Genomic DNA, 26,258 nt, shown 5'->3' with positions numbered 1-26,258 from the left:
ATTTAACACCATTATAAATGCTGGAGGCAGAGTGGGTTTTGGGGTGGAGGTTGATAGCTTGCGACTCCCCATGTAATAACCTCGCAACCCCCTGAGGGGTCCTGACCCCCAGCTGGAGAACCCCTGCCTTAGAGCCTCAAGATGTTAGACACTGCACCTGCTTTTTCTGTAGAGGAGCTATTATTACTTCAGAGGACCCACCTCCCCAGGAGCCTTTCACAGAGTATCAGAACCCTTCATGCCATGTCAACCTCCCTTCCTCAGCTCCTGCTACCTCTCTTCCTCACCCCCTGCCAGTCCCCCACACCCACCTCCCTCTTTACCCTCTGCCAGTCCAATCTCCTCCCATCCTCTGCCCCTCCACCTCCTACCAGCTCTGCTCGCTCCTGCTTCAGCCTTCACCCCGCTACCTCCCGCCTGTCCCGGGCGCTCCCCGAGGAGCAGGAGGCGTCCGGCAGCTGCCCCACCCCGTCGGACTCCTGGGCACCCTTCACCTGCTGCAGCTCGGCCGGCGGGAGGCGGAGCCAGGCTGCAGCGCCCAGGCGGGGGCATCCCTCCTGCAGTTGCCACCTCCGGGGGCTTTCTCGGCTTTGGCTTTCAGAAGCGCCTTCGCTGCCAGCCCCGGTGCTCCCCAGTGAATTCCTGCCTGGCGGCCCTGCTCTCCCCTCCCCTGCCAGCATCAGCAGCATCCATCTCCCCTCCCTCCCTCCCTCCGCCTGCATGGAGAGAGAGAATGGCGGAGAGGGAGAAAGGAGCCACCTCCCCGGCCGGATCGTCTCCGTTCCTGGGGCTGCACCTGGCCTCGCCCCCCAATTTCAGGTACTGGAGCCTCCCCCCACCCCAAACCGCTCAGTCCCTTTCCTGGGGGGCGGCGGGGGGGGTCGCTGCAGATCTCGTTGGCCCTGCCCCTTCCCCCACCTATCCCTGTTCTGCAGAGCCAGGCTGGGCACAGGCTGCTGCTGCATCCTCTGCTGCATCCTCTGCTCCATCGCGGGCCGACGCCAGCAGCCCCCGCCGCATGCTGGCTACCCCCCCCCCCCGAGGCTGGGAACCAGGCGGCGGTGCCCGCTCCCCACCGAGGCTGGGCGAGGGAAGGGGTAAGTCTCCCCCCGAGCGGGCATGCACAGGGTGCATTGCTCTGGGCGGGGGCCGGGGGGAGCAATGCCTGCCTGCAGCGTCAGCCAGCCAGGTCCCGTCTCAGCAGGCTCGGGACAGTGTAACCCTCCCCACAGGCCAGTGGGTCAAACCCGCTGTCCCCCGCCCCGCCAGCAGCTGCGAAGGAGCCGTCTGCCCTGGAACAGGTGGTGTCTGCCGCGGGCGTGCTCTGCTCTCTGGAGGAGGCGGGGGCTTGTGCCTGCAGCCCAGTGGGGAGGACTGGGCTCTGGGCCCACTTTTCCCTGCTGGCTTTGTGTAGGGAGGGGCTGCAAACACAAACATTGCCCCCACCTCCAACCCCAAATCCCTCCGCAGCCTCCTCCTCTAGCACCCTTCTGCCCCCCCCCCAAAATCCTCCCTTTATATCCCCCTCAGATGTCTTGCAGGAGCTTCCCCCAAGCACCCCCCCACCTCCTACCCAACTCTTCACACACCTACCTCCAGTCCTCTCACCCTCCCACTATCTCCCAAATCCTCCCTACTTCCCACCCAAGCCCCAGCACCTCCCCTGTCTTCTCCCAGCTCCCTCCCACACACACACACCCCACTCAAGAGCCTTCCTGCACACCCAAAAAACACCCCCCCTTCCCCAAAACAACCTTCCTCCCCAGGAAATACTTTCTGCCTCTCAAACAACCCCTTTTTAATGTCCCCTCAGAGACCCCTGCCCCAGATACAGGCCTGAAACAGAAAACAAACCCAGGAGGGTGCTGCAGATTTAGAATTGATCCTCTCAGAAATACTGAGCACCCCATCCATCTGGTACTTGGAGCCCTTTAATCTGAAGGCTGTGAATATGGCCTGACAGCCCCAGGCAGAAGCAGGGACAGGAGCAGAGGTGGACTGAAGAACCTACAGCTGCCTAGCTGAGATAAGGGCACAGGTGGGCTTGGGGGCCAGGATGCCTGCCAATGACTTTTGGAGAGCAGGATTAGCAAAGAGGTGCACTTGGGGTAGGATCAGCGCCTGGTATTAGACCATATATAGGCCCTACCACTATTTTTTCCTCCGATTTGGTGGGCTTGATGTCTTTTGTTTTTTCTGAAATTCTGAGCAGTTGTTTTCTGGTTATCATATGTGTGTGTCTTGAATGGTGGGGCACTAAGCCTAGAACTGAGTCTGAGCTGGACAGGGAGGTGACATCTGTAATGCGTTGTTTATGCTGAGAGATTCTGGGAGGCAGGAGAGATGCTCCACACCTGTGACCAGAGGTAAATGTTTCACATTTGACTCTGTCGGGAGAGTTGAGGAAAGAGATTATCTGCCATCATTTTGGAGGGGAAGCTGATGTGTTGTTTGGGCATTGTGAGGCTGGGTGATTTACCTGTAAGGGCCCTGCCCCTGTGCAGACTGTCATTTGGTTCTGGAGTTTCCTCTGTAAACAGCCGTCCACTCTCTTCCTTTTAGTTCTAATGCTGCCTGTTTGATTTGTTTGAAGCCATTGCATGCAACATGGTTGCATAAACCATGCAAATTAAGCAATTAAAGCTGCCTCTGGAAAGGTCCACCATGGAGAAAAGGCTCAGCCACAAAGCTGGGTAATGTGAGCTGAGCAGCAGAGCTCAGCTCAGCCTGGTCCCGTGACTGTCTCAGGCTTGCTGTGTGCTGCTGTCCTAGATACAACGTTTGTCTCCTGGGCTCTGTCCTCTCCAGTGTAAACAGCAACACCCAGGGAAAGAAGAGCAAGGTGCCAGCTCCTTCTGTTGTCCATGTCTCCAGAAGTGGAGTCCAAATTCCCAGGAAGCAATTTTTAGTGGGAAAGGGAGCAGGAAATAGTCATACCTTGTATGGGGAAGTGTCAGAGCCCTGAGATTTAATGGGGAGAACTCAGGGGTCGCTGAAGTTAGGGCAAATCATTCTAGGAGCCCGGAGTTTGGGATCAAGTTCTTGATATTGATGGAAACAATTCTGAGGTCTCTGAATCTTGAGGCAGAATTTTGAAGACCCAGAGATAATGTTGAAATATTTAGGGATGTGAGGGGGGAGTTGGATACAACATCCCACTTATATCCGCCAGGGTGTGTTATCTGGCAGGTGTAAGCGCTGGGGAGTGGGAAGCTGTGTAAACAGAGAGTATCTGGGGTGACAGAGTCCAAAAGTCACTGGCAGTCATCCTGCCCCCCCCAAACCCATCCTTTCTATTGTAGCCAGCTCCAGAACCTGTGAGAGGAGAGACCTTCCACTCATGGGTTGCCTTAGGGCTTCCATTGTTCTGGGCTGAAAAGGGCAGCAGAGACTTCACTCAAGGGTGAAGTGAGGTGCTGAATGAACCATGAGGACATGTGAACATTGTGCTCCCGGCCAAAGGGGAATCCCACCCACGTTTCCTGCTGCTATTCCTACCCCTTCTGAATGGCAACACACAGGCTCCCAGCACAGGACAGCAGAGCCACGAAGTGATGTGTCCCCTTTAATACATAAGAGAATCAGCACTGCCAGATAGCCCCAAAATGGAGGCAATGAGTGGGGGCAAGAAGTTCTGATTAGTTCTCTAGTCTGAAGGCCTCGCACCATCTGAAAAGGGTCTGGGAAGCAACAGTGTGGGATGAGAACCTTCTTTTTTAGGGCAGTCTCCTTGGGTGGTCACCTTATCTCAGTGAGGGGAATTCTGGACATTAGAGATGGAAAAGTCCTATTAAGTTCCATTTGTCCCCTGGGCCCAAGGCAGGATTGGTCCCTACAATCTATTCTCCAGGTTTGTGCCCCCATCAGTTTTAAATATCCCAAGCAATGGGGCTCCCTTCCCTTTCTTTAGGAGACAATCCCACAGCCTCACATACCCTACTGCCAAGAAGCTCCTGAGATTCAGCTCAAGTTGCTCTGAGCAGGGGGTTGGACTAGATGACCTCCTGAGGTCCCTTCCAACCCTAATATTCTGTGTTTCTACGATTAAGTTTTTCTTTGCACTGTCTCATCTTCCAATTCCTACTTCTACCTTGTAACAGGGTGTCTTGTCCCTGTAAGGGCTAGAGCCCTGGGGCCAGTCAATCCTAGTTACTAAGGAGACACCTCACCAGGCAGCAGGATACCTTTCTTTGCAGTGTTAATGTCAGAAACTTTTCCTGCCACTCACTGGACTTTCTAATCTAAATTACCTGTCAGCTGGAGGAAGAGGCCCCTGTGTGGCTGCTAATAGTTCTGTAGTTTGGTTGTGGTCATGTTGGGGATGGCCATTTGTGCAGGCCAGGGGTAGAGTGTGTCAGGGCTGTCTGAGCCAGGGTGAGGGCCCAGCAGGGTGAGTTTCACAGAGGGTTTTGCACTGGAGCTGTTTGCCAACCCTCTGGGGAAGGATTGCCCAGTGCTCATCCTTGAGCTGGGACAGGAGGTAGGCTGCTACAGCTGTGTTAGTGTATCCTAGTCTGTGCCCAGGGAGGAGGGGATAGGGATGGGGACAAGTAAGAGATGCTTCACCTGAAATTCTGTTACTAAAGAAGCTCTTGATAGTTGATGTAGGACCTTCACTTTTAAAGCAGGAGTGGGGTGTAAAGCATTATACAAAGCTTGCAGCTGCTAGTGGTCCCGGGCCCGATTCTCCACAACCCTGCACCTTGTGTAGTCATTGATACCACTGGGGAAGCATTCTGACTTGGCGGTGTTTTACACCTACTTTGCACTTGTGTAAATGACTGCATAAGGTGCAGAGCAGCAATGAATCTGACCCCTGTCAGTAGCACTGACCAGGTCTGAGAATGAAAAAAGTGGAGGGGTAGGGGGGAAGCTCCCTTTAGCAGCCTGCAGACAAATCACTCTGACCTGAGTCTGAGGGTTTGGCTACACTTGCAGGTGTGCAGCGCTGGGAGTTAAAGCTGTCTTTGTACAGCTGTGTAGGAAAAGCGCTGGAGTGTGGCCACACTGACAGCTACCAGCGCTGCAGTATGGCCACATTTGTAGCATTTGCAGCGGTGTTGGGAGTGGTGCATTATGGGCAGCTATCCCACAGAGCACCTCATCTCATTTTGGCGCCGTGGGTTGTGGGAAGGGGGCGGAGGGGGCGGGTCATTCTGCTTCCTGTCCCAATGCCCCGTGATGCATCGCTTCACATCCCAGTAATCCCTGTTTTTCCGTCCACATTTGGTACCATCTTGACTCTCTCAACGGTTTCTGTGCAGTGCGATTTCTGTGGGAAATGGAGCCCGAACTGCTGAGGAGTATGCTGACGAGTCTCGCCAGCACATAACGTTTGGCAGTTGAGCTATTTCTTAAGATCCAAAGTGATGAGGAGTCTGACGATGATAGCGAGTCGCCTGACGCGTATGACACTAAATTGCTTCTGGCATTCACGGAAATGCTCAGCGCTGTGGAACGCTGCTTTTGGGCTCGGGAAACAAGCACTGAGTGGTGGGATCACATCGTCATGGAAGTCTGGGATGATGAGCAGTGGCTGCAGAACTTTCGAATGAGAAAAGCCACTTTCATGGGACTGTGTGAGGAGCTTGCCCCCACCCTGCAGCGCAAGGACACGAGATTGAGAGCTGCCCTGCTGTGGAGAAGTGGGTGGCTATTGCAGTCTGGAAGCTGGCAACTCCAGACCGCTACTAATCAGTCGGGAACCAGTTTGGAGTGGGAAAGTCAACCATTGGAATCATGTTGATGCAAGTTTGCAGGGCCATTAATCACATCCTGCTAAGAAGAGCTGTGACTCTGGGGAACGTGCAGGACATTGTAGATGGCTTTGCACAAATGGGTTTCCCTAACTGTGGAGGGGTGAAAGATGGGACGCATATTCCTATTCTGGCACCACCCCACCTAGGATCCGAGTATGTTAATCGGAAGGGGTATTTCTCTATGGTTCTCCAGGCGCTTGTGGATCACCATGGGCGTTTCATTGACATTAACACAGGCTGGCCTGGAAAGATGCATGATGCACGCATCTTTCGGAACACTGGCCTGTACAGGAAGCTGCAGGCAGGGACTTTTTTTCCAGACCGGAAGATCACAGTAGGGAACGTCAAAATGCCCATTGTGATCCTTGGAGAGCCCGCTTACCCGCTTAAAATGCCTTGGCTCATGAAACTGTATAAAGGGAAGCTTGACAGGAGCAAGGACCAGTTCAACAACAGGCTGAGCCGGTGCCGAATGACTGTGGAGTGTGCTTTTGGCTGTTCAAAGGGGCACTGGAGATCTCTGTATGGGAAGCTAGACTTGGGGGAAAGCAGCATCCCCGCGGTTATATCCACGTGCTGTACCCTCCATAATATTTGTGAAGGGAAAGGGTGCAAGATTCAGTCAGGCATGGACCTCTGAGGTTCAACGCCTGGAGGCTGAATTTGCACAGCCAGAGAGCAGGGCTACTAGAGAAGCCCAGCACAGGGCTGCAAGGATTAGGGATGCCTTGAGGGAGGAATTTGAGGCTGAAAACCAACACTAATGTTTGGTGCTTTGCACGGGAGTGAAGTGCAGTGGTTACAATGTTAGTAGGAATCTGTGTTTCCTAAGCTGATTTGCAGTGCCTGTTTCTTTCCTGGGCTAAGGTATCTTTGACTTTCTGCAATAATAAAGACTGTTTTCAAAGCCAGGAATTCATTTATTGAAAAGAAAATAACTTTATTGACAGACCCACAACATTTTGGGAACCTAAAAGGGAAGAGGGGTGAGGTGGGGAGCTGTACAGTCACAGGTTTGAATATGTCCTGTCTGGAGTGCTGTGCAATGACTGCTGCACTTCAGGATGCCTATACTGCATGGTGATGGGGGTTGAGTGCAGAGGGTAAGGGTCATAGTTCTCAGGGCTGGTTGTTGAATGTACAGGTGTTGGAGGCAGCTGGTGGTGATAAGAACCTGGATGCTGGGGAAGGGGGTTTTGAGCAGACATTGGGGCACAAGGGAAAGAGCTTTGGGATGAGGTGGGCTGGCACGGTAGTGCTCTGTCTGCATGGCTACGAGCGCCTGGATAGAGTCCGCTTGGCATGCCAGGATGCTTATCAGCTGCTTTGTGCTTTTCTTCCTGGCCGCTGCGTTTTTCTGACGGATCCTACTTTCCCTTTCTCTCCAGTCCTACAGTTTTTTTATTCTCTCTGGCAGAGTGATTCATAACTGTTTGCAGCAGGTCGTCTTTGCTTTTTCGCGGCTTCTTCCACAGGTTTTGGAGTCTTTGAGCTGCTAACATGGGCAGCTGAGAACTCAAGGTCACTTGTGGAAAGGAAAAAAAGGCAACACTTAACAGAGGCAGCATTGTTTATATCAGACAGTTATTCCCACACAGTGAAGGAGTTTACAGTCTTCACAATAGCATAATTTTCTCATACCAAAGAGAGCGCACATAACCCACAGGAGCCCTGAAATGGTGAGTAAGGGGGACTGATTGCTTCAGGGCTGTACTGTCCTCGGGTTTCTGTGCGTTGGGGAAAGCAAACAGCTGCAGGGGGCACCTACACTGAACATTCTCCCAACATGTTCCACAGGAGTTGAAGATATCTCGTTGCTGTGGGTCACCTGGGAAGAGCGGGAGGGTCTTCTACAGCAATGCGGATTCTGCCCTAGCCCCTATGCAGCTTGCCTGTGTCTTGCAATCAGGGCCGGTGCTACCATTTAGGCAGCCTAGGCACTCGTCTAGGGCGCCAAAATAATTGGTGGGCGCCGTTTTGCTGGAGAGGGCGGCAGGCGGCTCCGGTGGAGCTGCCGCAGTGGTGCCTGCGGAGGGTCTGCTGGTCCCTGGCTCTGGTGGAGCCGCCGCAGTCCTGCCTGCGGATGGTCAGCTCCTCGCACGGCTCTGGTGGACCTCCCGCAGGCATGACTGCGGCAGCTCCACCGGAGCCGCAGAGCATCAGACCCTCCGCAGGCAGCACTGCAGCAGCTCCACCGGAGCTGTGGGACTAGCACGCAGGGCGCCGAAATTGCCGGCCGCCTAGGGCGCTCAAACCCCTAGCGCCGGTCCTGCTTGCAATGGTCCCCCCACCCCTTGCGGCACAGTGGTGCAGACACGTTAGCCTGGCTGGGACAAGGACCACAGTAGCTCCACTAATAAACTTGCGCAAGCTCATTGCCCACGCTATTCCACATCTAGGCATGCATGCAGCCCTAGCCCTCCCTCCTCTCCCGAAAAATTTCCGTCCTGAAAATAAAAGCCACTTACCAGGAACCCACTCCTCTGTTTGTCCTCCACCAAGTACCGGCTGCTGCGACTGGCTACCTTCTTCTTGGCTTGAGAAGAGCTCCTGGCTGCATGCCTCCAGGGACTCCCCTCACCCCAGTACCCTCACTCTCGGTTTCCTCCTCCCTCCCTCCTCCTCCTCCTCTCCCCCCCCCCCGCTCTGAAGTGTCCATCGTGGTCCTCGGATTGTCGGTGGGGTCACCCCCAAGTATCGCATCCAACTCTTTGTAAAAACAGCAGGTCGTGGGCGCAGCACCAGAGCGGCAGTTTCCCTCACAGGCTTTGCAATAGGCACTCCACAGCTCCTTCACTTTAACCCTGCACTGCAGCGCGTCCCGGTCATGGCCCCTTTCCAGCATGGCCCTTGATATCTGCCCATAGGTATCGTAATTCCTACGGCTGGAGTGCAGCTGGGACTGCACAGCTTCCTCCCCCAAAACACTGATGAGGTTCAGCAACTCGCCATTGCTCCATGCCGGGGCTCGTTTGGCGCGTGGAGGCATGGTACCTGGAAAGATTCACTGATTGCACTCCACACCTGGCTGAGCAAACAGGAAGGGGATTTTTAAAATTCTTGGGGCATTTAAAGGGCGGGTCACCTGAGGCCAGGGCAGTAGAATTCGAACTGATGAGCAAAGTGGCTGAACAGGCATTCTGGGATACCTCCAAATACCTCTGGAGGGCAATAACAGTGCTTTTGGTGGCCACACTGGCGGAGCAGCACTGTCTGACCAGCGCTGCAGTCATTATTCCCCAGGCCGAGGTGGAGTACAGCCAGCGCTGTAGCCAGGGAGATAAAGCGCTGTATGTACCTTGCAAGTGTGGACGGTGAGTGAGTTGCAGCGCTGTAAAGCCACCACCAGCGCTGTAACTCTCCAGTGTAGCCAGGGCTTGAGAAGAATTTGGAAGGTGACCTGTACTTGGTAGGGAGCCATCCAGAAAAAAACTGGAGGAGATGCTGCAAAAAGTGGTGTTAGGAATGTAACAGAAGGGGGTGGAGGGGGAGATGTTTTGGGGCATCTCTTGGCCCTGAGGCACACCCGTTTCCAGCTTTCCTAATAAAGAGCCATAGCATCGGTCTAGATGCTGAACAGCAGGGCTCCTGGGAAAGCTACCCCCTAGAGGAGTTATTTGCATGGTTCAGGGAAGTTGAGGGAGAATACCTGAATCCCTCTGGGAGTCTGACTGTCACAAAGGGAGCTGGGCAGCATTCCTATTATAAGGGCTTCTAAAGAGAGGGCTGTCTCTAGGAAAAGGGAGTGAACCTCTTTGTATTTCCCCAGGAAGCTCAGGGGAGTCTAGGCTGAGGTGGAAATCAAGCCCTGCGCTACAGGTTGATTTGTGTGTGTATGTGTTGGGGTGTCTGAGTAGTCAGCTCAGAGGCAATGGGCAGGGCATTTGTTTTAATGGTCTACAAAATGAGGCTGCTCTGAGGACGTTTCTCTTTGGCTTAAGCAAAAGACCCTCTGGTTCCTGTGTAGGGGAACAGGAACTGGAGCCCAGCCACAAAGATGTTTCCCTCTGAACTAGCACTGTACTGAATGCCCCAGTACGGTGCTGACTTGCAGATGGAATATCAGAACAAAATCCTGACTGCTTCTGTTCATCAAAGATCTCTTGACAATTTCACAAGATTCAGGGTGGGAACCTCGCTATCCTAGCCAAATTCCAGCTCAGATGATTCTGTTCTGGGATCCTACATTCCCTCCACAGGTTCAGATGGACACAGAATTATTCTTCACTTCCTTTCCTGAACTGTTGTGTAGCATGACTCCATCTGTTAATCAGCTGCCAGCTCCTGCCCCAGAGGTGGCTGCATTAAAGTGGCTGGTAAAGTGACTTCTGTATATTAGTGCCCTGGAGAAACATAAGTTATTAAAATGCAACTTTTACCACTGGCTTTGGCAACTGGAGTCTGCAGCTTTTGAGGTGCTGATAGAGGCAAGATGTGTCACCTGCAAAGATACATTTGTGATTTGCCTTGCCTATGTTAAGTGACCTGGGTAGGAAACTCTTGTTACACACAGTGTCACAGGTAACAAGGAGACTGGCCTGCTGGGTAATAACGAGATCTCTCCATGCCCTGGGACCTGGTGCATTTTGCAGGAAGTGACCTGGCTGTCTGCTTGTTGCTCATGCTGCATGTAAGCTGTTGCTAGGAAGGGTTTGAGCATCTTGAGGGGATTCTAATGACTTCTTCCAAGCCAGTGTAGATCCCTGAAGGAGCAAGAATGAAGAAGACCAGCTGGTGTCCAGTTTTTAATGCAAAAGCACCACGGACAGCTCTGTCAATGCACCTCAATTTTGAGTTGCAGCATTCCCTGCTATTCCACCTTGGGCCTTTCAAGGAGTGAAGGCTAATTTCATTACACACACATACCTGCTAAAGTGAGGCGGGGCTGGAGAAGAGCAGCTAGGGACGTGACAACTGACTCTTTTGCTGTTGACAGGATTTGGGTGGATGCAGTCTTGGTCCATGAAATAATACAAAGAATTATGACTCTGATGATGATAAAATTAATGGAAAGGAACATGTTTTAATATGGCAATTTACTAGGCTGCCCACTCACACCTGCCCACATCAGCCTGCATAAGCGCTCATCTTGTGGTGTGTGTGTGTGTGTGTATTGAATGGGGGGGGCATCACGGACTGCCTTTATATTCTCCCTCCTCCTCCCCACTCCAAAGAATGGTGGGTAGATGGGACAACTATGAAAGAGTTACCCTGTAAAGCCAGCAGCCATCATGGGCTGCACAGAGTCTAGATCTACTTCCTTGTTCTCTTCAGAATGAGGAGGCAGAGAGACTGTGTGGTCTAGTGCAGTGTTTCTCAACAGCTGGTCTGTGGATTGGCACCAGTCCCTGAGATCTCCCTGACACAGTTTAGGAAGGCAGCCGTTCCCTAGTATCAAAAAGGTTGAGAAACACAAGTACTCTTGTTCTTTTTGTAGATACAGACTAACACGGCTGCTACTCTGAAACTGGTCTAGTGGACTGAGGATGCAGGGACTTTGGGTCCTATTCCTGGTTCTAAAAGGGAGCGTGGTTTAGCAGACTGAGCATGGGACTGGGAGACAGGATTGTCATGGGTTTTGTTCCTGGCTCTGCCACTGGCTTGCTGTTGTGACCTTGGACAAGTCCCTTCTACTCTCTGCCGCAGTTTCACAACCTGTAACTTGCAGATGATATTTCCTTTCTTTTAAGGGGGCTGTCAGTGTGAGCACCAGAAGGGTGAAACATGCTATGTAAATGCTAAACATTATTATTATTATTATTATTATTATTATTTATTATTGTTAGCAGGGCTTGAAAAATCCCCTCACCTAGGGTGAATAGGAAGCTTCTCCAGGTGAATGCCTTCAACTTCTGCAGAATATGAACTTTCATTAAAAAACAAACTTTTTAGCTCGTATGGTTGTGAGGAAAATCTTCAAGTCACCTAGGTATAATTGATGCAACTATATCTGCCTGAGTCTGCAGACTGATGGCTCCATTGCTTCTGCCGGTGCTCACAGTGAAAACTGTCCAGAGCCTTAGTGGGTTTGACAGCAACTATTCAGATTTCTACAAACAGCAGTGAAACTGATGGAAATGAGGGTTGTTTCACTCTGCTAGTACTTGGGAAGCTCTGAGCAGCAGCAGAGGCAAGTGTAGGAACTAGTCACTGGGGGAGGAGAATCAAAAATGGATGTGGGCAAATGGTGACCTACATTTGCAGCAGCCAGGAAGTTTCTGAGTGGGAGGGGCAGGGGGAAATAGGTCGAGAGAGTTCTTTCTCCCTTCCGTCAGCTGAGGGACTTAAAATGTATCAGACACCTACTAGCTGATAAAAAAGATGGAGCCTGTGAGCCCTTGATAATCTTTATCAATGATCTGCCAGAAAATCATTGCTGATAAAGTTTGCAAATGACGCAAAAATTGATGGGAGTAGTAAATGATAAGGACAGGTCAGTTACAGAGCACTCTGGATCACTTGAACAACATGATTTTTAATATAGTCAAATGTATATCTAGGAACCAATGTATATCTATCTGGTTGTAAGAAGGGTAACTATAAGTTGGAAAACAGAGAATCTGAAAAGGCTTTTGGGAGGATGGTGGATAATCAAGTGGTCATGAGCTTCCAGTGTGGTGCTGTGGCTAAGACAGCAAATGTGATCTTTGGATGTATATGCAAGGGAATAATGGTAGAAGTATTGAGGTGTTATTACCTCTGTATCTGCCATTAGCATGACCAATACTGGAATATTGTGTCCAGTTCTGATGTCCACACTTTAACAATGTTGCTGACAAACTAGAAAGGGTTCAGAAAAGAATAATCTGAGATCTGGAAAACCTGCCTTAGAGAGAGCGAGAGTAAAGACTCCCTTCTAATTTGCTTTAACTTAAAGAGAAAGCTAAGAGGTGACTTGATCATGGTCTACAAGTACCTGCTTGGGGAGAAGACTGCTTATAGCAGAAGGCTCTTTAATCTAACAGACAAAGGTATAATTATATCCAATGGCTGGAAGCTGAGACTAGGCAAATTCAGGCAAGAAATAAGGTGCACATTTTTAACAGTGAGGTAAACTGTTCCTGTGGTGAATTACCCTAGGGATGTGGTAGATTCTCCATCATTTGAAGTCTCTAAATCATGACTGAATGTCTTTCGAAACCATCTGCTCTAGCTCGACCACAGGTTATGGATCTAATGCAGCAGGAACTGCTTGGTGAAGTTATATGAGCTGTGTTATGCAGGGGGTCAGTCTCTAGAAGAACATAATGGTCCCTTGTGGCCTTAAAATCTATGACAAGCAAAGTCCAGGGACAGCTCCATGGTAGAGGTTCCAGCACCTCCCATTTCCCAGCAGCTGGAATGGGGTTGCTTTTGACTGGACAGTGAGCTGCCCACATCTTCTCATTGATCTTTAGCTTAGCATGTTTAGTCCTCTGACTCCTTAGGCTTGGAAATGTTACCAGACACCTCAGTGTGAGGGGATGGGCGGGGGAGAAATGGGAAAACAAATTAGAGAGAAATTGAAGGGGAGGATATAGAGAAGAAAATACAGGGAAAGGAAGAGAGAGAAGGAAAAGAGGAAATAGACCCCAAAAACAGTACCGGAAAAGATGCCTCATGATTTATTATAGGAAAGAAAGAAGATGAGGGAAGTGGAATTAAAGCCAGGAAGATTATGTAGGTTACACTTTTTAAAGGATATTAAATAGAAAGTTCATTGGTGATTTAACTTACAGTTCAGTGCATCACCCATTAAAAAGTACACAGGGTTAATTTGTTTAACTCACAAAGGGTGTAGTTTGGAGGTGTTACAACACAGGACTCTTCCCTGTATGGTAAGATTAGTCCTAGGGCTAGTATGTTTTGGATGTTTCAAGCCCTGATTTTGGTCTCTCTGTGTCAGGGCTCAGTGGCAGCAAGAGGTCTTTCTATTGTGATGCTTTCATAGGGCAGATCTCGCTTGTTCCTGTTAAACTTGTGGAATTGAATGCTTGGTTACCAGAGTAGCTCTTGATGTTGTTCTAACTCCCCTCCGCTCTCTTAAAAGCTTGACATGAACCCAACCTTAGCACCTGACCCAGGGGAGCTGGTTGTGCTCACTGCTACCCTGGACCACGCCATTGCCAAAGCCTGGGCAGAGAGACTATCCCCAGAATGGGCCAGCAGAGGGATGTGGGGGAGAGGCTGAAAGTCTGGGGATTTAGATCATTTCTGAAAGTACATGAAACACAAGCAGCCCCACCTTGTCCTTGTCAGGCACTTATATGTGTGTCTAAATACTGTGCTGCCCCTTTAAATTTCTTTTTGTAGATGAAATAATGGTTCTCTCACTGACAAGTAAAAGCCGCAGACTGCCCCATTCCCACCTGGGACTGTGGTCCATGCAGAGGCTGACTAGACCAGGTAGGGGCCTTGCAAGGGCAGGAGAAGGTGGCTCAGCAGAGCTGGTATCAACGATGCCCCCTACCCTGTCTGCTGGTGATAAGGGCTGGGGGGTGCAGGAACTGCTATTGAGCAGGAGCCTGGCTGGCTGGCTGAGACACTCAGCAGCCCAGGCAGAGTGCAGGGCCTGGCACCATCTCAGCTCAGTGGGTTATTTTTTTTTCCAAGACAGCTGATTCAATCTATTTTTAATGACCTCCCCTAGATTGCGCAGTGGGGAGGCAGAGAGTGGTGCAGGAAGCAACGGGCTTTGAGCTGGGACAGGCAGAGGGGTAGCACACGCAGAGCTCAGCTCTTTTGAGTCTGGCTCCTCTTCCTGGGGCCCTGAAACAACAAGGAAAGGGTTCCTCTTAAATGCAGGTGGCCTTGAGAATGGAGTCGACCACAGAAGAGGAGAGCTGGCTGGAGGATCAGTGGGAGAAATGGTAGGGAACGGTGGGAAGGGAGGGCCGGGAAGCAGTCAAGCACCTCTGGGTGCATCCCCTCCTTCTGCATGTGATGCCTGCAGAGCAGGAGTGAACTTGGTACGAACTTGGCCTATAGTTTATTTGCTGCATATAGGTCTGCATGGTAGCTGGGTACAGAGGAGACCAGAGCAGCCAAGACTGCTGGTTCGTCCCGATCAGAGCAGTCATGAGCTCACACGCAGGAAGCCCCTCAGTGTCTGAGGCAGGAGCAGTTGCTGGAAATGTGTTTATTTTAGCAGCAGGTGAAAGGGGTGAGAGCAGGGGAGGCTCCTTGGGAAAGAGGAGTGTTAATGCAGGTGCTTCATGGAGAGGGAGGACTGACGAGATTGGAGATCCTGGTGCCCCCCGGTGATTCTTCCAAGCTCTGGCCTGGCATCTCTGTTTTCCATGGCTGGCAATAAACCTGTTGTCTCCCCAGTGCTTACTGCAGCAAGCAGCCCTCAGATACAGTTCTAGTCTGCATGGCTGCGCCCTGTCCCAAAAAGAAAGCTGAGCACTTTCTGCTCTCCAGCCATCCCACTAGGCAGGCCTGGAACTGCCACTCCAAGAGGTCAGTTCTGCAGCATTTGGAGTGCAGCAGCCATGATCTTTTGAGAGGCTTTTCTGGGAGGTTGTGGATGTTGTAAGGGCCCCCATTTTGCTCAGCTACAAGGAGGTCTCTCTCTGTCTGCCTGTGTCCCAGGGCCCTGACTCTCAGCAATGCACGAGAGGATGAGCATTAGTGGCAGATCTTGTCTGACCCTGTGTCACCAGAGAGGGAATCGATTCATGCTTTGAAGGTTCAGTGCTAGACCTTCTCTCCCCACTTCCTACAGAACAGCAGGCCGAGGGGGAAGCAGTTGGGGAACATGGGGTCTGGTTTCCCCCTAATTTGGCATCACTTTCACCTGTTCAGTGTGTGTCAAACTCCCCCAAATCAAAATGCCAGCATTTCATGCTCATTTTGTCCCAGTGTGATAAGTGACACCAGGTGGCTGTAAGGAAGAGGAGGCTCAGGCCTGTGAAGAGGAAGCCGAGAGGGGGTATCTGTTGAGAGCAGCTGAGGAAGCAATGCAAATGCCGACCCCTGCAATAAAGATCACCTTAAGGGAGCTCTGTGCTGCAGGCTCTCTTTCCCTCAGCTCCTGTCTACTCTGTGCAGATAGTAAAAGTCCCCGAGGTTTGCCCCACTACCTTGCCCAAAATGGCCTTTTCCCCACTGCTGGACGCTGGCAGGAGGCTGCATGTGAAAGGGACCCTGGGAGGGGAGCTAGATCCTTAGAAATACCTAGGAGGGGAGATTACCCTCCCCACCCCTTTTCTGCCCTGTGTCTCTAGGAGTGAACAGATTGACATGCTCTTCCCTTGAGTTTCTTACCAGCAGGGGGGGAGGGGCGTTTCTGGCTGCTGCCTCGGTGTCTCAGGAGGATTCAGCAATGACATGACTAGGGGTAGGGTGGGGCGGGTTCCTGCTTTCTGGCATTATAACTCTGGATGTTCCAGGAGGGGATACAAGGAGCATAAAAAGGGCTCCTGGGCATGGCTGCTACCTTGGAAGGTGAGATTGGTCTTTCAAAGACCCTTGGCCTTTCTGAGAAGCAGTGGATTATGTAAGTATTCCCCCTGCCCTTCCTCACTTGCATCATCTGGAACCCTGACCCATTCCCCTTCCTTCTCTTCAAGATCCCAGCGTGGCACTCCCCCAGAGTGCCCTTGTCTTTGATTCTGTTCCTCTCCACTCCAATACTGAGGCCTTCTCTTCTCCATGGACCATGTCAGCCATTGGGGTTTTCTGGCCAAAATCTCTGCTCCAGCTGGATTCAGAAACTCATGATGAAAATGCTCTTCTGTATGAGCAGAGAAAATAGCCTGCAACCTTATCTACACACACGACTTGCACCAGTTTAACTAAACTGGCTTAAAAACTGATACAAGTTTAAACAGGTGCAAACCCCTGTGTAGCCGCTATGATTTCAGTTTAAGAGTAGTTTATTTTGGTTTACCATAATCTATTTTTAAGCATATTATTCGGGACAAAAAGAAGCCACTCATAAACTGAAATAACAGTCTCTACAACAAAGTTCTACTAAATCAGTTTAAAACCACACCTCTAGTCAAAATGGTGCAAGTTTGTATGTAGATGAGACTAGAGACTGTTCAGTTTACAGACATGCTAGATGAGAGCTATATGATAGAGGTATATAAAATAACAAATGTTTGAACAAGGGAAATTGAGTGCTCCTATTCACATGTGCTCAGAATACAAGAACAAGGGGGCATGCAATGAAACTGCTAAAAGGAAATAAATTTATAAACAAGGCACAATTAGCCTGTGGAATTCACTGCCACAAAGTGCCACTGAAAACCAAGAGCTTCGATGGATTCAAAAAAGAATTGAGTATTTTTATGGATAGTGATGTTAGATAGTAAATGTAAAAAGGGGAAATCTTCTGTGTTTTAGAGCATTAATCAGCCACTAACTGCCAGTGGTTGTTTCCCCTGTGGGCAAATGATTCACATAATTATCCACTAGGGGGATTTCTTGTACCTTTCTCTGAAGCATCTGCTACTGGCTCCTGTCAGGGTAAGTTACTGGATTAGATGGATAATCGTCCATCTCAGCATGTGTTCCTAATATAGGATCTTGTTCCTAAAATGTTAATTCTCTGGTTCCACCTAGCTATGCATTGTTGGTGGGAATAGGGGCAGGAGAATGCAGATTCTTCCTACCCCCTCTACTTCCTTCCCCATCCCTTTCCTACTTTGAGAGCCCTTGTATTTTCCTTTGTGTGCAGTGGCTGGTATTCTTTGAGCCCAGGCCCAGCAGCAATGTGTACAGTAACTTTCTTCTCCCTGGAAGCCACAAGGCCCTGCCTGGAGAGCATCAGACCCCAGTACAGTACTCTCTGGACCAGTACACATGCTGATCTTCCCAGAAGGGGTCTGGCCACTGCCTCCCCACCAACACACTTTGAGAGACAGCTTTCTGGGCCCTGTTGATGAAGAGCAATGCTGAAGACACCTTGACAGCAGGCATCCAGCAGGGTCACCACATGCTGTATCCAAACCTGACACTGTGGGAGGGGCAGAGCTGGTGGAGGGTTCTACCCCCATTCAAGAGGTAGATCTCATATGTCTTCCCAATATAGACCAGAGAAACTGCCCCCTAATCCCTCTTTCCTTGTCCAGGTACACTGATCCCTGCTGGTACGCACCCCATTTCACTTGTAAGTGTCACGCACCCTCACATCATTCCTCATGGGTCCAGTGCTGAGAGCCTGACACTGCCCAGACAGCTCTGTGGGCATTTCCTAGCAGGTTAGGTCTGTTTGGCAGTAACTGCATCGTCTTTGCCTCCACCAGGCTCACCCATGACATCAGCCTTGAGGAGTTTGAGGATGAAGACCTCTCTGAAATCACCGATGAGTGTGGAATCAGCCTGCACTGTAAAGACAGCCTGGCCCCCCGGGTAAGGATGCCAATAGCCCTTGGGGATGGAGTGGAGTGGGGAGCCAGGGATCTGGCGGGGGAGGGACAAAGTTGTCTGACGTCATTCTGAATACATTGGTGCGGCTTGTGGAAATTGCAGGTCCCAGCTTGTGGCCTGGCTGCGTGGATCAATATGGACCCTGGCAACTAAGCCCTGCAGTATCCATCAGCTGCATCCGTATGAATAATATGGCAGCATCAGGCCATGCTGTTGAATTCTGTGGACCACACTGTGACGAGCACAGATGCTTTTAACACCAGCCCAAAGGAAGTCTCTCCCCATCTGACCGTGGCACAGAACCCATTAACCTCCCACCTTCCAGCTTGATGGCCCTCTTGTCCCTTTTGATGCCAGTGCAAAACTCCATTATCCCTACCCCCATCCTGATGAGCTCTCTCCCCATCTGACCCTGGCACAGATTCCAGCCCAACGGAGAGCTCTTTCAGTCGGGCTCCATTGCAGGCCCTGGTACCTAAGGAACTGCATGTGAAACCATCCCAGGTAAATCTGTAATATTCCTGCTAATGTCCCTATGATTCCAAGGCACCAAGCTCTGGCAGTTCCTGTCAGCAATGCCATGACTGTGCCACCATTAGAGTGGTTCCCTCTCACTGGGGGAAGGGGCTGAAGTGAAAAGTGAAAGCCCTTTGGGCAGTTGGAAGCAGGCCAGGGGATTTGCTATGTCTGTGCCTTTTCTGTTTCATTCATGGAGCAAGGTACTAATGAGCTAGCCTTCCACAGCTAGAATAAACCCCTCAGAGAACAAGTGAAATGCATGTCCCTGTCCCCAAGGAGCTCCATGCTGATCCAGGCAGGAGCTCAGGGGAGGAGCATTTCTGGAGAAGATCTTAGTGGGATTTGAATGTGGAGAGAATTGGACAGACAATGGAAGATAGGACATGCCATACTAGATGAGACCAGTGATCCTTGTAGTACAGTATTTTGTCTCTGATAGTGGCCAGTACCAGACACTTCAGAGCAAGGTGCAAGAAACCTTGAAATGGACAATCCTGAGGGAAGCTTCCTCTCTACCCCATCAGTTAGTGACTGGTTCAGCTGAAGCAGGAGGATTTATAGTCTTTATATGTTTCTAACCTTAGCTAATGTAATTCTGGGTGTTCCCATTAGCCATTTAAATGCTGAATCCTTTTTGAATATAATGAAGTTCCAAGCCTACGGGGCACACAGCCCCGTGTGAAAGGGCTAGGGTGAGCATAGGGTAGTGGTAGAAATGTAAGTGGTGGGTGAAGGGTGATATTCTGTAAGGCGTTGTAGGTGGGTGAAGAGCTGGAATCTGAAGTGACAGGGGAGAGGGAGCAGTTGGAATGTTTTTGCCCTAGCCTGATATCCAGTTTCATAGTGGGCTCTCATACCTCACTGAGGAGGTGTGGGCCGCACAGACACTCAGCTCTGGATTTCTATTTGTCTGGCAACACAGTGAACTTATCAGATCTGAGAGCAAAGCTGCCTGAGGATCAGCCAAGTTTTTTTGTGGGCCAGTGGAAGCAATAGCAAAAGGTATATCAACCCCCTCCTTGATTAAGGATCATTCCTGCTGCTTAGATCCCAGTTGCTTCCTGTGGCTAAGAGCACTCTTTATTGGGCATACTCTGTATAAAGCATTCACAGATCTTTTGCCTGTGGCATCCTGAGGTGACACTGCTGCAATGCACTGCGTATGAGCTGCACCTTGGGAGCATTTGGGACCTGGCTTTGGTGCAGAATGCAGATGCCTACTTATTAATCTGTGCTTCAGAGAGGGTGCATTGCACGGGTGATAGGGAATCTTGCTGGTCAGAATTAGTTTCCAGGTGGAGTTGGAGGTGTTGCTCTTGACATAGAATGGTTAGATTTTCAAAGGTATGTAGGGGCATGGGATTTTCAAAAGCACTAAGGAAGTTAGATGCCTAACCTGCTTAGGTGCTTTTGAAAATTGCACTAGGAGCCTATCTGCTTCTTTAGACTCCTAAACACCTTTGAAAATCTGGCTCTAAGTGGGACCTCTTTAGCAGTGAGCTATCTCTCTTCATAGGGTCCTGGGGCTGCTGAGATCTGCAGAGGTGCTTGAGTTCACGGCCACCTGGCTAAAAGATGGGACAGCTGTCAGAGGGGTTCTGAGAGGGCCCCTCTGCTCTGGAACTGACCTTCACTTCTCCCTTGGTCTGACAGAGCCAAAGTTGCTTGACCTTCAAGCTGAAGGGCTCATGTGTTTTCTCTGGCCTTTGCGGAGGGAGTGTGGCATTGCAGGTGACAGATAAAATGGTAAGGCAAGACTTGGGAATTCCCACCTTTGTTTGTATGTTAGAACTAAACGTTGTATCCGCCCCTAGCACCAAGAGGCTAGGTGCTCTATAAATGTTGTCTTAATCTTCTTCTTGCTGCAGGAATTTGTATTAGCTGGAATCTAATACAATAGTGGGTTAAACTTCAGCAAGGAGTTGGAAGTTGCAACATGCAGTGCTGCATGTCCTGTTGACTTGCACAGATTCTCTCTCTCTCGGGTGCATGTGAATGCAAGGAAAGAGGACGCAGATTGGAAATGTTTGATAAAAGGGATGCTGACTACAGTGAAGAGACAGGTGAAATAAAAATGGTTGCTCTGAAACCTGTCAATGTGCAACAAGTAAATCCCTCACCAGCCTTAAATGTTCTGGGGAACGCTGAGGAGACCTGGAAAAGGTTCACACTGCAATTTGAACTCTCTGTGAAAGCCACAGCGGCTAATAAAATGGAGGATGGGTGCAAAATTGCATTGGTTGAGCAGTAGCAGAAACATGGGATGTTTACAATGTCTTTCATACTAAAGGGAAGAAAGCTTTGAAGAAGTAATATACAGGTGTGAGGAGCATTGTGTCTTTTGAAAAAATGTTCCATATGAAAAATGGATTTTCTGGGTAAGGAGCCACAAAGAAGGGGAAATGTTAAGAGTTCATCCCAGACTTAAAATTAATCTAAATTAACAAAATTGGCTTTTTATCAGGACTTCCTCATTACTGTTGGACCCCAAAACTCTTCAGTCTGTAAAGAGGTACGTGAAAGGAGCAGAGGGACATAGACCTGGTACTTGGAAAGGCAGGGATTAAGACTTTGGCCACACAAAAACTTTTGGTACTTTGGAATCTGAAACACCTTAATGGGGCCTGTTTTACAGAGGATGGGTGTCTTCTGAAAATCAGGCCACTTTAAGGTGTTTTACCTTGAGAATCCAAAAAAGCAGGGCACTTTAGAGAATCTTGATACTGAAGCAGTTCTTGGCTATTGTTCATCTGCCATGCAGTGAAATGACTAGAAATGTAAATACAGGCCAGCAAGGCTCAGTGCACCTGGTTGGTGGGTAGGTAGACAGGTAGGAAGGAAAGAAAAGCTTCAAAAATAAAAGGGTAAGAGAAACCAAATAAGGAAGGATGTAAGCAATATGGCAGCTGCATTTAGCATAGAGAGGATATCCGGTATTGAGAAAATATTCAGAATATTAAAAGGGGTGCATACAGTGACACCCATGAGTAAGGTTGCCCAACACTTGCCATTATAAGACCCTATTTGCACTTGCTTATAACTTTGCCAAACTTCAACCCTGTGGGCTGAAATTCGTCATGTTGTATATCAGTCTCAGGTTGAAATTTTCCAAACAATTTCAGCAAAGACAGTTTGGTGATTTCTTGGAACAAGATTAGGGAAAAATACATAGTTTTGCCCATTTATAAAAAAATTCTTACAGCCATTTTGTAAAGGAGATCTAGTGCCTCTGTACTTTGACTCAGAGACTTGAAATTTGTCAGGGAGGCCTTGGCATCAGGAATGTGCCTTTTGTTGTCCCCGTGAAGATCCACCCAAATTTGGCCAAGTTGTGAGCTTCTGGAAATCAGTTAGCTCAAACTCAATAGAGACATACTATAGAATTTGGTAGCTAAATTCTCTGGAGATTCTGTGCATCTTGAGAATGCTCCAGCCCTTCAATGCTCATATGTGCCAACTGCCTTTGCATGTTCCAGCCCAGGACTACACGGGCTGAGCAGCACTTTCCCTGCAACCAGGGGCCATGGTGTCTCAGGATTTGCAGCCAGGGCCATGGTGTCTCAGGACTTGAGACATGAGAGCAAAGAGACACTTTTCTGTGCTCTCAATGCTTCCTTCGCTGATACCAAGGCAGCATGGATGATGAGAAGGAAAGAGCCTGATGTGAATGCAGAGGAATGAGATGCTGGGAGTAGTAAGGGGGGCAGGAATATAAATTGTGATGTAGAACAAAGAGAGGGTCCAAGGTTGAGACTAGGGGCAAGGGGCCGGGATGGGGTGGAGGCCCTCAGACACTGATTTGGGATCCTGTGCACTGAAAGAGGCAGGGGACCTGTGGAAATAAATAGTATATGATCATGTGATTAAAGTGTGTATCATAAGGCATATGCACCAGGGGGCCAAATTAAGGTTGCACTGACAATTCCTAACTTCTGAGTGCTGTGCTTGACTTTGCAACCATAACATTTTCTCAGCGTAGTGTTTTGTATGTCATGTAATGTATACACCTATAAAATCTGTAATAACCACTTTGTAAAAACGTGCATGTTAAAAGTGGAATTTGAGGATTCCTCTAGGGCAGTGTTTCTCAACCTGCAGCCCAATCAGCACAGAGCTGCGGCCCGTGCAACATACTCAGGGCCATACAGATAGCATTGGATGCTGCCCACAATGGTAAATAGATTGAGAACAAGAATGAGCTATTCATAAATACAACTAAGAAAGGAACCTTGCACTCGGAAGAATGGCTATTAAAAATATGCACAAATGGCCTACTTGGAATGTACAAAAGCACCCCAGGAGCATAAGTGAAAGCAATGATAGAAATGGCAATAGAGAGGTTTAAAGGAAGTGTACAGCTTGAAAAGTCAAAGGTGACATAGGGTTGTCAACTCCCATCCCAGTCCTGGGGGAGTTAAGAGGCAAGACAGTAAAACAAGAATTTGTAGTAGCTTGTTGAAGAAAGCAAACAGGTGTTTATTTCTGCACATGAGATGCTTGGCTTGACCAAGGGTGTTAGGGTCACCAGACAACAAATGTGAAAAATCAGGATGGGGGTGGGGGGTAATAGGAGCCTATATATTAAAAAAAAAGAAAAAAGACCCAAAAATCAGGACTGTCCCTATAAAATCAGGACATCTGTTCACCCTAAAAGGTGTTTGCCATAGGGAATCAGAAATTGAGTAACAGGTATTAATCTTGAACTGGATGTGAAAAAGCACTAACTGCATCACATGAAGATGTGATCCCAGAAGAGGTGTCTCCTGGTAACAGGGCTGCCTAGAGGATTCAGGGGGTCTGGGGCAAAGCAATTTCAAGGGTTTCTTCCATAAAAAAAAAAAAGTTGCAATACTATATTCTCGTGGGGGCCCCTGCAGGGCCCGGGGCTAATTGCCCCACTTCCCTCCCACCCCCCGGGCAGCCCTGCCTGGTGACATAGATAGTTACAGGCGGTCTGGAGTCTGTTATACATGCCAGCAGATAAGTTCTTGCAGAAACCAGAGAAAAAGTTGCAAAACATGACAGACAGCATCATTCATAGAACAGGAGAATCAACGGACAGGATTCACTCCTCAGTAACTGTTGGGTGAAAAAGGAGGCTTGGTGTTGACCCAAGGAGCAGAACAAGAACATCACAAGGGGAGGTTACATTTGCCACAAGGAGAAAAACATTTGCTGAGATGGCAGGAACCAAATTATTTAGCGAATTGGATGCATCAGCAGGATTTTGGCAGATACTTTGGACATAAAGCTTTGAGATTTACACTTTCAATAAACCATTTGCCTGCCTCGTGAGGTTGCCTTTCAGAATATATTTGGCACCAGGAAGTATTTCTCTGCACAGTGTCCCAGATGCAGAAATGTCTCTCAGGAGTGAAAACGTACATTTATGCTATCATTGTTTGGGGGAGCTCCACTACTGAACTTCAGGGACAACTACAGAGGTGACTGGAAACCACAAGAAGAAACAACCAATAGGGCCAAACTGTCCATTTTGAGTTACTGAAATCACCTACTGAGCAGAGAAGTGGACCACAAAAAGTGACAGATTCTCAGGAGTCAAGCACTAGTGAATATGCAGAGACCCAAAGATAAAGCATTCTGAGACTGCAAGGCATCTAGACTTTAGATCTGTAAGCTTGTATCCACCTATGCAGCTCAAACAACTCACCTGAGAACATGCTGCCACATGGATATAGAATGGATCTGGATGTTGGAGTACGACAGAGTTAAAAGATTTGTAATATGTACTGACTTCAGCGCTAGTGCTGTAATGCTTCAACACACAGAAGAGTTCAAACACTCAGCAGATGTTTCAAAAGGAGCAAGGGACTGACGGCTGCCTGTCACATATGCTGCAAGAGCTATGACAGTGTCAGAGAACTTGCAAATCAAAAGATGCTAGGCCTTGTGTATGCCTGTACAAAGTCTCATGTCTTTCTATAGCTGTGCCTTTCAAACCTGAAATGGACCATAAAGTAATGACTGTGATACATAAAAGGAGGTGGAGAAGCACAGTCAAGAAAATAGCAATTACTGGCATTGTCAAGTAGTGATATATGCGCCATCAAGACCACATGCTCCACTTGCTGACCCATAAGGTGACCTGGAACAAGCCAGGATAGTCCGTCTGAACCTGATGATAAAAGCCTCAGGCTGTATCACTAAGAATATGGGATGCACTAGAAAGAGGAAAACAGACTAAGGATGAAATATTATGAGGAGTAATACAAGCTATAGGTAATAGATGGCGAAATCCAGGGGCGGCTGTAGGCACCAGCAAAGCAAGCAGCTGCTTGGAGCAGCCCATTTGCAGGGGCAGTAGCCTGCAGGGATCCGCCTGGGAGCTGAGAACCAACAGGGGACCCTGGGAGCTGTAGTTCCTTGGTTAGCTCCCTGCCTATAGAGCCAGCCTTGGAGCAGGGAAAGAACTACATTTCCCAGCATTCCCTTGGTTGCTATCAACAGGGGAGGGGGAGGGAGTATGATAGCTGAAACCTCATGCTGCAGCTTGCTGTGAATGGAGAGCTCACTGCTAGAGGGGGGTGGCACTGTGAATGAGGAACAAGTGTGTCCAAGGAGTAGAAGGCTTTGTCCCAGATATCCCCTTCAGAAGACATCCCCAGACTGGATTAGGGATACTGGTGTGACCTCACCTGGCAACCCCCAAAGAAGGAATTGGGTGGACTAAATGGACAGTGCCCCTCACTATCTGAAGCCTAGCAAGGGAGGTATGTGGATCCCACTAGAATTTAAAATGAAAAGTAAGGGAGGGGAGGCTCTGGGCCTGGGCAGCTTTAGATACAGTACCAGGCATGTAGGAGGATTTCCACTTCTGAGCCATGGAAGCAGAACTTGACTTTTCCTTTCCAGATTTAGCTAATATTCAGAAAGGGAATCTAGCACCTGCCTTCCAGATTTGAACACCTCAAAATTTGGGAGTGCTCAGGCTCAATTTGGGCATCTGTTACTTCATTTCTCCCAAATCAAATATACTGATCCACTGTAATTTGCTGTAGAAAAAGTAGGATAAAATTGAGCAAGAAATGCTTCCCGGTGGTTTTTGGGACTGGAATTGTTATTTTCAACAGCCATTGCCCTTTTTCTTTTTTTAGTTTTATTTGTTTAAAAGGAAGACAGTGATATTGCACTGGCAAATTCCCCATAGAAACAAAGAGTGGAACAAAAGAATAATAAAGGCACCCTAACTTTTCCTCATTTATGGAGGACAGTCTTATAATATGCATCCAGATATCCTCCAATCACACAAGCTGAAAATTGTTCCACTTTACTGCAGTTCTGTAACCATACGGGAACCATTCCTCTCTGTGTTCTGTGCACATCCAAAATTCCTGCTGAATGACTCACCCTGGGAGCAAGTTACCAGTGACCCAGGGCTGGAGCAGAAGGAGGGTGCAGGTGGGTGGGGGGAGAGCCCAGGGCTGGAGCGGCAGGGGGTGCGGGTGGAGGGGGCAGAGCCCAGGGCTGGGGTGGCAGGGCGTGTGTGGGTGGGGGAGCACTGGTGGGGGGGAAGGGGAGAGCCCAGAGCTGGGGCAGCACGGGGTGTGGGTGGGGGGAGAGCCCAGGGCTAGGGTTGGGGGAGGTGAGCCCAGGGCTGGAATG

The 26,258-nt window shown here is 49.4% G+C and overlaps 1 protein-coding gene across 3 annotated transcripts in view; it reads left to right on the top strand.

Annotated features, from left to right (window-relative positions):
* The first annotated feature begins 390 nt into the window (after positions 1 to 390).
* MAPK8IP1 (mitogen-activated protein kinase 8 interacting protein 1) overlaps positions 391 to 26,258 on the top strand; it is a 55,884-nt gene continuing 30,016 nt past the window's right edge. Inside the window, exons 1-3 of one of the 3 annotated variants that reach the window (XM_030559944.1) lie at positions 391 to 819; positions 936 to 1,097; positions 17,993 to 18,098. In XM_030559944.1, the coding sequence (XP_030415804.1) occupies positions 734 to 819; positions 936 to 1,097; positions 17,993 to 18,098 (354 nt within the window). In that variant the 5' untranslated portion in view covers positions 391 to 733. Of the gene's footprint in view, positions 820 to 935; positions 1,098 to 2,301; positions 2,367 to 17,992; positions 18,099 to 26,258 lie in introns of those variants that run through there. The other 2 variants (XM_030559945.1, XM_030559946.1) reach the window with 2 other exon arrangements.

The sequence above is a fragment of the Gopherus evgoodei genome, chromosome 4 (genome assembly GCF_007399415.2).
Source record: "Gopherus evgoodei ecotype Sinaloan lineage chromosome 4, rGopEvg1_v1.p, whole genome shotgun sequence".
Lineage (NCBI taxonomy): Eukaryota > Metazoa > Chordata > Testudines > Testudinidae > Gopherus > Gopherus evgoodei.
Note: the sequence above shows the minus strand (reverse complement) of the source record. Positions and strands in the feature narration are given on the sequence as shown.